Genomic DNA, 12,666 nt, shown 5'->3' with positions numbered 1-12,666 from the left:
TGAGGGGGGAAAGGTTCACAGACCCCAGGCTCCAATCCAAGCCTGGACGTCTACACTGCAATTTTGTAGCCCTGCACCCCTAGCCCCACAAGCCCGAGTCAGCTGACATAGGCCAGCCACGGGTGTTTTATTGTAGTGTGAACATACCCACAGTTCTCTATAAGTGCTAATATTATACTTTGAGAATTAAGCTTGTTTTCCAGAAGTTCTGACCTTTTTGGAAATTACACAGACATTATCTTCCATTCAGGAAACAGACACAGTCTCCCACACATTACTCTAAGACTCCCTATAGAGGTATTTGAATCTGAATCTCATATGCGGTTCTTAAAAGGGACAACTCCCATTAACCAAAGTATAAGCACAAAAAAAATAATGCAACAATAAGTATTAATACCACATGTAAAGTCACTTCTAAATGCAACGTTTTGCAATAGAAAACCATTCCAACTCTTATTTCAGGGTCTTACACTAACTTTTATTCATAGATATAATTTATATTTATTTATTTTCACTGCCACATGGGACATTGTCAGCAGAGTTTAAACCTTCTGTTCCACAGCACAGATCTCGTCCACTTCTGCTAGGGTAATTGCTAAAAGAAAAACCATGCTATTATCCTCAGTAGGAGCCTGTCCATACAGGGAGACGACATACATACAATGCCAGTGGATTACACTAGCATTTGAGAAACCGCCTAACACTGGGCATCAGGGTTCTTGGTTTCTTCCTCTGGTTACAGAGAGTATAGCTAAATATAACAATACCCCTGTATGTTGCCTTTGGGGAATGAGCCAGAGACCTCTGGATGTAAAAACACAAGCCTTCACCAGATTTAACATGGAAATCATAACAAGAGTCGTAAGCTGCTGTGTGTGGTCTAGTTGCTAAAGGGTGACAGAGCCATACTGTTAGCATGGGTTACAGAATCACCTAATTTTCCACGTTCCTTCTGGCAAACTGTGTCAAAGTTGGTAAGATTTGGCTGTTATATTAGACACCTAGATTCGATTCCCAGCTCTGCCTAAAATGACCTTATACACGTTCTCCATTACCCTGTGAAATGGATGAATGATGCTTAACCCCTTCGCCAAGGCAACAGTATGAGACCTTGGCTCATAATTGTGAAGGGCACAGAAATATAAAAGAGCTGAAACTAAAACTCATGGACTCTTGGGCTTGCAGTTCAGTGCACATTCTCCAAGACTACAGTGTAGTATGTGGGGAGCTCACGCTGATTTTGCTTTCCTCAAATTATATAATGGAGGGAGCTATTCACATCATCGCAAGACTGACTATAGAGGTGGCCAAAATCATGTTATTTCCAATAAATTCCAGTTGGCAACATTGCGAATTGCCAACACCTTCTACTGGAAGACATGTATCCAATAAGAACTAGATACAAAAGAATACTATATAAAAATTAAGCTAGTCAACGCATTCTATACATGAAAGTGGCAGACAACAGTTCAGTTGCACAATACTTTAACTGGCATCTCCAGCTAAGTGGTATTACTAAAACTTTTAAAAACAAATTACAGTACATTTATTAGTTCATGATGAACTCAATACATTTTGCCACTTGTACTTTAATTTAATATAGTACACTCTGTGATGCACAGAACTTGGGACAATTTGCTTCTGTATTTGTATACCAGTCCTCAAAATTCAGTAATTTGCAATGTATCTCCTGGGATATGCTAATTAGTAAAGAAGTTAAGGTTCAACTACAGTTTGCATAATGGATTCTGAAAAGGTACGTTTATTTTATGGAAATATTAAAAAAAGTATGTTACCAAGTATGAGCAGGATAACGTCTAACACATGCAATACATACGCAAGCTACAGGTTCAATGAGTGATCTTAAGGAAGGTTTAAAAGACCATAAATCAAATTAAAAAAAAAATCTCATTTTTCCTGAAGCTTATTATGAAATGCACCAGGAAAAATGGCTGAGAACACAGAATTTTGACATCTGATAAGAAACTCCTGCTTTAGAGACTCCACTAGTTATTCCTATTCCCCCAGGGCCTTGTTTCAATAATGTACTCATGTGTTGAGCAAGCCCAGTAAATTGATGACCGTGTCCACTTCATTACATCAACTGTGCAATGGCAACACAAGTGGCAAACCAATTCAGCTCAGTTTACAAATTTAAATTATTGTGCACTAAAAGTTTTTGTAATGCAGCAAAATTACATATTTCACTGTTATCAGAGCTAACTAAATTCTGGTAATATTTAATTCTGTAGCGAACAGTACTATGAAATTCTGCAGCAATAGAAACAGTGTCATATATTTTGTAACAGACCAAGTTTACTAGCATTTAGGGCACACTGCAAGATCCATCTTTTGTCCCTGGAATATCGGGGGCTGAGAAACTGGCACAGTCAAGAAGTTGTTGGAGGGAAGACACTTGTGGTGATTTTGTTAGTGGAGTAATAACAATTTTTCTTAAATATGTTGGAGGATGGTATTACATGCTATCAGTGATGCCTTTATACATAAACTTCCCTGTGAAAATCGTATGTGACGAATAGCGCTTTCAAGTATTTTAAAATCTCAACTTCCAGTTTCCAAGAATAAACAAAATTGATTGAAAAATAAACATTTCAATGACAATATAAATTCTTATAAGGCAGTAGATAAAGACATTTGTATTTGTACATACCATTGTGATCTTTTAATTTCAATGCAGTCACATGAGCCAGCTAAATATCACAAAAAGAATATATTAAACTAACAAGTATACTTTTATCTGTAGAGACTGTACTATTTTGGTAAAGAACAATTAGATTTTTCCTTTTGAATTCCCTTACACTTGTTTTTAAAAGTTTAAAAGAGTCTACGAAATATGCAGTTCTGGTAGGAAGACAAACGATTCTAATACACATCTATTTTCTTTCCAACTTGCCTATTTTAAGATTTTAGGGAGAAAGTAAAAAATTTTTTATATTGTTTAATCATCGAACCAAAACACTTACAAGTGGACAGGGAGATAAGGATGTAATTTAAAGTTGAGAAGATACAATTTTCATAATGAGCCTTACAAACCTTATGTACTCAGTTTGCAAATGGTCATAACGTGCATCCATGAAAACTCATCTAATCTGTCTTTATACTTTCTGTACTCTGGGCCCACTACAAGCAGATGGCTGACCACAGTTTATGCGATGGGGCCATGTATCTGACTTAAAATATGGTGGGGCTTAGGCTGAGACCCTGCATCCATTCAATTTTCTCTTTGAGGCTGAAGGAGAAAATTAGGTAATTTAAGGAAATAAGAGTACCTAAAATTCTTGTTTCAGCCACATCTTTCCTTGACTCTGAAAGAAGAAGTTTCATCCCGTTTTCAACTCTCATGCTTCCCAGACTTATCTCCTGGTCTCTATTTTTTCCAGAGAATCAATGCCCCCATGGTATCCATAGTGACAGGCCAATACCCTACTCTCCAATTCTGCCTGACCAGGTTAGATTGGATTACGTATCATTCCTAACCTTTGCCCTCAATTGCAAGGTCTGTCTAGATTAAGCCAGGATTATCTGATCTACCCTCAATGTCTTCTCCTAATGCAGACAAACCCCCAAAATATCAAATATAGTTTTTATATCCCTTCTTTGGCAAAGATTCTGAACTATCAGCTTTAAATGACTTCTAACTCCATCGTCAGGCTATTCTATTTTTTTTAAACTCATATTGTTGTAATACTCAATGTTAACTGGTCATCATCTCGGTCTGTTTAGCATGCTGTTCCACCTTTCCACCCAGTATACGAGAGTTATAAGGACAGAACAAGTTGAAAACAAAGTAGCATTCGATCAGAAAATAAGCTATTTGACTAATCACAAGAGCAAAAATACTTTTAAAAATCCTGTTAACGTAAAAAAACACACAAACAAAAAAAACCCTAGTGCCAGATTTTGAGAGTTACTGAGTACCCTCAGCTTCCATTAACTTCTATGCAAGATGCGAATACTTAGCACTTCTGAAAATTAGGCCCTTAACCTCATCTTCAGTTTATTCGGAGTATCATAGTAATGATACTATAGATATGGCCATTGCTTTTTAAACTACCTACTCCCAATCCCTTATATCTTTCTCCAAGAATATACCTTTCCATTAAGTTTTTGGGGAAGTAAAGGAGATCCACTTAGTCATCTACAACTAAGAGGTAATTTTTTGTGCTCAGTTATTCATATGGCTTAATATTTAAACTCCTATCTGCACATATAGCTAGTCTTCCATAAGGAATACTCTCTGCTAAACTGGGGGAGGGGGGAGAAGGGGAAGATGGACGACACCAGTCAAATGTTTTTAAATTATTGTGTTCATGTAGTACATTCAGAGCAGCAGAAAGAGTTCTCTCAGACTAACTATTTCAAAACAAAGGTCTGATATCCAGTTTTAATACAAACATCTATTGTGCAGCAATGTAACAAACTAGCCTACCATGACGACATTACCTTTAATAATTGCAGTTGGTCATACGAGAGTTCTTTTACTGGGATCTCAAACAATTCCAATGGCTCAGCATCGAATTTCTTGGAAAAAATAAATATTTGACATTAAATGTTGAAAATTCACTAGAAAGTATGAAAAGCAATATTACTTTTGTTTCAAGACAGACATCATTAAAGCATTTAGCCAAGCATACTGACAAATATTTTGTTTACCACTGACACTGTTAAAATGGCACTTTATCAGTTTGTGGATGAGACCACCAGTTTTCAAAAGTGGCAGCATGGGCACTTGGATGTGCAAAATAGTAACTGTCTTAGTGCACTTAGTTAAGGCAAAAGTAAGGTTTGCAAGCACAATTTAGGACTTAATTTTCAAGTGGTCATCTATGCACTAGGCTGTGCTGTACATTATTAAAAATTCTTGTAACTGCCTACATTTGTTCATTTAAAAATAACAGATTAATTTATTGATGTTACTCTGCATTCAACCTGAAGTTCACAAGCTGGAAAGTGTACAATAAAAATTCTAAAAACCCAAACACCTCATTTGACAACCCTTCCAAATTTTCGTTTTGAACTTCTCAAAAACATTGATAAAGAGAACACGTCCTAGCTTTCACCTGATGTCCTCGTGTCCCAAGAACTTCTTTCAAGACATCTGTCCCCGTTTTTCATTTCAAATGTTCCCCCATCCCAACTACAAAGTTTTGGTTCAAGCATTGCTATACTGATTTAAGATGTTTTGTACACCCATTTCATTAATCCCATACTGAGTGCACATTTCATGCTAACCACAGTTCAAGGCCAAAGCTTGTCATCTGTCAGGTGACAATATTACAAGCATAGTATGATGAGTTGTTAACCCAGTGCAAAACACTTGCTCAAGCTTTTCAGTGGAAAGGGGGTGCAGATCTGGCAAGTTCTCCACCTTCACTTCCTCCTTCTCTACGGCTGTCAAACTGTACAGAAGAGGAAAGCAAGGGGAAGACGTAGAAATCTAGTGTCACTTTTTTCAGAAACAATATTTAATGGGCTGTATGCTATGAAACTTGAGAGGTTTAAGAGAAATTCTACAAGCCTGCTGTAAGATTGTGCTCGCCTTAGAGAATTTCTATCATAATCAGTATGCACTACAACAGTGTTGCTCATCCAGTGAATTGCATACAGGGGCCTCAAGACTCCTCACCCTTACTGTGAGAAAGCAGCAGAAAGTTGTTTTGGGAGGTCACAGAAGCAGCTTGCTTCCAGGACGCTCCTTCCTGCTACTATCACTTCTGCCCTAGCTCCATCCTTTCTGACCTACCACTCAACCCCAGAGCAATTCTTCAGCCCCAATTTCCCTCCCCACAATATGTTAAGTACTAAGATAGGGTAAGTAGTGCTTCAAGGGGCTGAAAAGACAAAAAAGGCCAAAAAAAAATGCAACTTGCGACACTCCATTATGGCCACAAAGGCTTGCAAGATATGGTGGATTGCAGGAATTTTCTGCTATTTTGTGGGTCATGGACTAAGAGGTTGAGAACCACTGCACTACAGCATGGAAGGAAGTATTTCAGATCACATATGTGAAGTGCCCCTAATGTCAAGATAAAGAATTACTATTAAATTAGCTCATCTTTTGTGGTATATTTTTATGCAAAACAGTCATTTCCAATATATTAAGATTGTATTGTTTGTTTCCATTCCATACTTTTTCTGAGTTACTGAATTATTTTTACAAGACACCTTGGAATTTCAGTCAAATAATTTGAGTTCCAGTAACTGTCACACTAACAGAAATATGGCCAGCACATTCATATATTACCTTTTTCATAGCCATACAACAAGTGAGATCGTGATACACAACAGGCACATGATCCTTAGAAAGATGTACATCAAATTCCACAAATGCTGCTCCCTGCAAAGAAGAAAGAAAGTAAGAACTGCATATATATAAGAACTAGCGAGAGCTCAAAAGAAAGTTTTCAAATTTATAAATTATATATAGCAGGTCAACTGAAATACAATAACTACAGTAGCTGATAAAAGTTAGAGTTCAATATAGCATTGTAGAGAACTATTGGTTATATGTTAGACCAAAATTCTTCAGTTCAACAACTGATAAACAATGTACAGGAAAAAATAACCAGTATGCAAGTCTAATAACTATTATATACTCAATCTCTTAAGGGTTCAAGTGTATGCCAGAGTATTATGCACTCTTCATCGAAGAAAAGCCATGAGAGGAGATACACTTCATATACTGAAATTTACATGCCTTTCCCCTCTCTTACATATAAGCTAAGGTCCGCTTGAAGGTGTGATTCGAGATACTGAAATTGTTGATGAGCCATTCAAGTATCAGTTAAGAACATATGCAACAGCATCAAATAAACGTAATCTATTTGGATTGAGCTAATTTGTTATAGTATAATTATGTAAAAGCATTTAGAAAGTTTGTTCTTTTAAAGAAGAAAGCTGAAGAACTACATGTGCTGCTTTTATTAAAAAAGTCAATTGAAGAGCAATTTTATTTTTGGTTTATTGAAGAGGAATTATTCAGAAGTAAATCAAGTCCTCTAAAGGTAGCACTCATCAGATTCCCACACCTGGATCATATGTTCTCTCTCCATTAGCTTTAGAAGCTAAATAGAAAGTCCAGGATATTTCCACTCCTTCTCTCAAAAGGCTTATTTATACAGTACCTTCACGGAATTAAATTTTTTATTTTCCTTACATCCAATGCTTCAGAGGACTGAAAGACAGGATGCTCAACTTCAGACCACTGCTGGTTTTCTCTCCATTGATAATTCTTGTGTTCCCATCATGGTCACCTAACTCTTTCTTACTCTAGCCACCAAAAGAACATCGGTACAGGTGGATCAGTGGAGAATAAAATAGAATTAGAGCCCATTTCCATTCCTTGAAAGGCTTAGTTTCATAGAAAGACCACATCTCCACTGGACTGAACAGGAACTTTGTTTTAAGTGAATGACTAGTATTAGCACTGGCTAACAAAAATCCCTAACTGAGGGAAGAAGTTACTCACCTTGTGCAGTAACGATCATTCTTCGAGATGCATGTCCCTGTAGGCATGTCTGCAACCCTGCGCTGCTGATCGGAGAACTTTGGCAGCAGTGTCCGTTCAGCTAGTACGTGTACAGCCCCCCTCCCTCCCTGCGTGCTCAGCCACTAGGCTAACCAGCAGTGTGTGGGCGACCCTCCTCAGTTCCTTCTCTACTGAAATTTATGAGAACTCTGAAGTAGAGGGTGGGTCATGGAGTACCCACAGGGAGACATCTCAAATAATGATCATTACTGCACAAGGGAAGTACCTTCTAGAAATGTCCCTATAGACGTTCCACTGTAAGTGACTCCTCAGCAGTATCCCCCACTGGAGGCTGGGACTTCAGAGTCGATGGATGATAGTACCCTGGCGCCAAATCTGGCATCTGCAGCGAAGTCCCCAGGATGGGATAGTGTTCTGCAGAGGTATGTGCAGATGTCCAGGTAGCTGCTCTGCAGGTGGTGACTAGCTGGGCTTCAGTGACAGAATGGGCTTCAGTGCAGACACACCCTGAGGAGACAATTGTCCAGGTAAGGGTAAATCATAATACCCTAAGAGCGTAGGTGAGTTGCCATTACTGAGAGAACCTTGGAGAATACTCTGGGGACCGATGAGAGGCCAAAGTGACTACTCTGTACTGATAATGGTCTTGGCCTAGTATGAATCTGAGGTATCATCTGACTCTGTATGATCAAAATGTGGAAGTAAGCATCTTGAAGGTTGAGAGACAAGAACCAGTCTCCCTTTTCTAACGCTGGAATAATTGTCACCAAGGTGACCATAGTGAACTTCAGAGCCTTGACAAATTTGTTCAGCCTTTGAGGTGTAGTATGGCTCTCCAATCAGGAAGGAGCAAGAGTAAAAACCTTTGCCTCACAGGTGTATGGGCACTTGCTCTAGGACTCTTACACTGAGGAGATGGCCTCTCTCGTCATAGCAGGCTCTCGTGAGAAGGGTGTTAGGGGCTGGGAGGGAGGTGAAGTGGACGGAGTACCCATTTCAAATAATCCTCAGCACTCATTTGTTGGAGGCTCTGTTCCCAGGTGCTGTGGAATGGGGTGAGTTATCCCTAGGGATGAGCGAGGTTTTCCAGCGGCAGATGGTATTGAGGAGAGAGTGGCTTGATGGCACCTCAACCAATCTGTCAAAACTGTCATTTTGAGGTAGATGGCTGTGAAGAAGCAAGTTGAGATCCTAAAGGTTTCCGTACGGGGAACCTGGGCTTCTTTCTTTGGGGTTCATATGATCGTTGAGATGAGTATTGTGATGAATGGAGTCTGAATGAAGGTTGAGTATATTTTCTCTTCTGCCCAGACATGTAGATTCTGAGCATTTGAGAGTAACTCTGCAGTCTTTTAAAATGTGGATGGAAACATCTATCTTCTCAGCGAAGAGTTTTGAAACTTCAAAAGGAAGGTCCTCCATAGTTGTTTGTACCTCCTTGCAGAAACCGGATAAGTGCAGCCAAGAGGCTCGTTTCATCACAACAGCACTAGAGATGGCGTGTGCTGCCATGTCAGCTGCTTCAAGTGCAGACTGGAGTGATGTCTTTGCCACCAATTGGTCTTCATTAACGATGGCTTTAAATTGTTCTTTGAGAATTTGGTAGCTGCTTAATAAGGGAATTTAGTTTTGAATAGTTTAAGTAACCATATTTTGCCATTAAGGTTGATAGTCTGAATACAGAATTGTAGGATGGCTGATTAACATGTTTTTCTCCCAAAAAGATCTAGACGTTTCCAGTCCCAGTTGCAGAGGGTAGATTTGAGATGGTGCTGGCGGGCTCGAGTTCACCATGTCCACTAATTAAAAGGTAGGTAGGAGAAAATAAACTGCATCTCTTTTGCTGGCACACAGTACTTTTTTCAGAGTAGCAGCCGTGTTAGTCTGTATTCGCAAAAAGAAAAGGAGTACTTGTGGCACCTTAGAGACTAACCAATTTATTTGAGCCCAACCTGCACATTGGTGGGACTGACACAGGGGTCTGCCATATGAGATTGGCAGGGTCCAAGACAGCCTCGTTAAATCGGGAGGGTTACTCTGGACAAGGCAAAAGAATGTAAAATGTCCACTGTTTATGGTGCGACTCAGTCACCTCTTGTAGTGGTATCTGTAGTGCCTCTGCCACCTGCTGGGATAGCTCCTGAAAAAGCTTAAAGTCATCTGCCAACGCGTCTGGTGATGATGATGAGAAATTAGTCTGGGGGGTAGCTATCTCCTCTACTTCAGCCTCTTGTTCCTCTCTTAATGGTTCAGGGGACTTGGATGCCCTTGATATGGCTGCCGAAGGAGGGTCTCTCCGTGGCTCTTGATAGGCCATGCTAGAGCTATGGGAGGCACAGTGTCTGTGTGCCTGTCAATGGTCCCAGTAGGGCCACTGAGAAGGGGCCCAATGGTAGGTACCATGGCTGCCCATATCAAGGAGGCTGGGGATCAGAGGGGCAGTACAGTTGGAGGTCCATACTGGAAGTGGGTACTGTACGATGAGTGAGAAGAGTGGCATGAAACCATGTCCTCTTGCTCACTATCTGCTCACTAAGTCTGAAGCACTTAGAGGAGAGGAAAGTGATCAGGAATAGTCAGCATGGATTCACCAAGGGCAAGTCATGCCTGACTAATCTAACTGCCTTCTATGACGAGATAACTGGCTCTGTGGATAAGGGGAAAGCAATGGATGTGTTGTTCCTTGACTTCAGCAAAGCTTTTGACACGGTCTCCCACAGTATTCTTGCAAGCAAGCAAGTTAAAGAAGTATGGGCTGGATGAATGGACATAAGGTGGATAGAAAGTTGGCTAGATTGTCGGGATCAACAGGTAGCGATCAATGGCTCCATGTCTAGTTGGCAGCCGGTATCAAGTGGAGTGCCCCAAGGGTTGGTCCTCGGGCCGGTTTTGTTCAATATCTTCATAAATGATCTGGAGGAGGATGTGGACTGCACCCTCAGCAAGTTTGCAGATGACACTAAACTGGGAGGAGAGGTAGATACGCTGGAGGGTAGGGATAGGATACAGAGGGACCTAGACAAATTAGACAATTGGGCCAAAAGAAATCTGATGAGGTTCAACAAGGACAAGTGCAGAGTCCTGCACTTAGGACGGAAGAATCCCATGCACTGCTACAGACTAGGGACCGAATGGGTCGGCAGCAGTTCTGCAGAAAAGGACTAGGGGTTACAGTGGACGAGAAGCTGGATATGAGTCAACAGTGTGCCCTTGTTGCCAAGAAGGCCAATGGCATTTTGGGATGTATATGTAGGGGCATTACCAGCAGATCGAGGGACGTGATTCGTTCCCCTCTATTCGACATTGGTGAGGCCTCATCTAGAGTAGAGTGTCCAGTTTTGGGCCCCACACTACAAGAAGGATGTGGAAAAATTGGAAAGAGTCCAGTGGAGGGCAACAAAAATGATTAGGGGGCTGGAACACATGACTTATGAGGAGAGGCTGAGAGAACTGGGATTGTTTAGTCTGCGGAAGAGAAGAATGAGGGGGGGATTTGATAGCTGCTTTCAACTACCTGAAAGGGGGTTCCAAAGAGGATGGATCTAGACTGTTCTCAGTGGTAGCTGATGACAGAACAAGGAGTAATGATCTCAAGTTGCAGTGGGGGAGGTTTAGGTTGGATATTAGGAAAAACTTTTTCACGAGGAGGGTGGTGAAGCCCTGGGTTACCTAGGGAGGTGGTGGAATCTCCTTCCTTAGATATTTTTAAGGTCAGGCTTGACAAAGCCCTGGCTGGGATGATTTAGTTGGATTGGTCCTGCTTTGGGCAGGGGGTTGGACTAGATGACCTCCTGAGGTCCCTTCCAACCCTGATATTCTATGATTCTATCCAACTCAGTGCTTCAAAATGGGGGTGCATGGCATGTTGCCGCCCCCAGATCTGGAGCTCTGGGTGGACTTGGTACTAGGACCCCAGTACCAAGTAGAGGTGAATCCAGTAGAGCAGGTTATGAGATGCCTTATGTTTGTCCAGACCTTTCAGTGTCTGACACATACCAGAAGTCCCGTGGTGCCAAAGATGTCATTACTGGTGGCGGTTGACGGTGCCAAGATATCTGCACCGACGGAGTCCGTGATGTGGACCTGATAGCGTAGTCCATCGGTGTCTAGTGTGCCAAAGACCATACTGATGTAGGCTGAAGAAGCCTTTCCCCTGGCAGATTCTCTGGATTTCTTGCGTGCTGTTCATACCAATGATTCCTTGCCTGTGCCCATATGGTCCTTATGCAGTCCAACATGCTCTGTCGAGTTAAGTCTGGTACCCAAAGCTCGCACAGTACTAAGATGGCTTCGGTACTGTCAATACAGATAATACTGAGCGAGTCAGAGATTGTTTTCAACTTGGTTGGGGCTCACTGTGGGAACTCTCTGCCCTTTTCTAAAAGGCAGTGTGTGAGTGGCTCAGGGTTGCCTTCTTGGGCTCACTAGCCTTAGATGTAGAGGGCTGTGGTGAGGCTTCCCACCCTTTGTGGTCTTGGCACGGCTCTGAGGGTGGTTGAAGGGCCACCTCCATTAGGAGAAGCTTGAGTCTCAGTTCTCTATACTTTCTGAATCTGGGCTTCAGTTGTTGGCATAAACCACACTTCTGGGGAATGTGGTCCTCTACCAGACAGCGGATGCACTGAGAGTGTGTCAGTCATCGGAATAGATTCCTTACAACTGAGACACGTCTTGAAGCCTGCTGAACTGGGCATACCTTGTCTAGGGGGGTTCCCTAGTCAGGGGGGTTGAAGAAAGACTAAGTCTAAATAAAGGGAGGGGTTGGTAAATAAAAGATAAAGGAGAAAAGAAAGGAAAACTCCAAAAAGGTAGCTAAAAATTAACAATTCTAAAGAAGTTAAGATCCACTAATGGACAGTGAAAGCTCCCTTGGTAGCCCGGATGGTTGAGAAGGAACTGAGGAGAGTTTGCCCACGCAACTCTGGTTAGCCTCATAGCAGAGTGCGGGGAAAAGAGGGGATGGCGCGGCGGAGGCAGGGCACACAGAGGCCGAACAGACACGGCTATCAAAAGTTCTCCAATCAGCAGTGCAGGGACACAAACCTACAGCGGAGCACCCATAGGGACACTACTCAAAGAAGAAATAATAAATCCGACTTTCCTTAAAAGTCCTTAACATGAATCTGTAGTACATCTGGACTGCAATAACCCTGAAG

The 12,666-nt window shown here is 41.5% G+C and overlaps 1 protein-coding gene across 7 annotated transcripts in view; it reads right to left on the bottom strand.

Moving 5' to 3' along the window:
- GPCPD1 (glycerophosphocholine phosphodiesterase 1) overlaps positions 1-12,666 on the bottom strand; it is an 80,196-nt gene that overhangs the window by 16,782 nt on the left and 50,748 nt on the right. For all 7 annotated transcript variants that reach the window (XM_073339699.1, XM_073339694.1, XM_073339693.1 and 4 more), the window contains 3 exons: positions 6,266-6,358; positions 4,465-4,542; positions 2,672-2,711 (listed from right to left, as the gene is read on the bottom strand). In XM_073339699.1, the coding sequence (XP_073195800.1) occupies positions 2,672-2,711; positions 4,465-4,542; positions 6,266-6,358 (211 nt within the window). The remainder of the gene's footprint in view (positions 1-2,671; positions 2,712-4,464; positions 4,543-6,265; positions 6,359-12,666) is intronic.

This window comes from Lepidochelys kempii, chromosome 3, assembly GCF_965140265.1.
Source record: "Lepidochelys kempii isolate rLepKem1 chromosome 3, rLepKem1.hap2, whole genome shotgun sequence".
NCBI classification, from domain to species: Eukaryota; Metazoa; Chordata; order Testudines; family Cheloniidae; genus Lepidochelys; species Lepidochelys kempii.
This window is presented reverse-complemented; position numbering and strand designations above follow the sequence as displayed.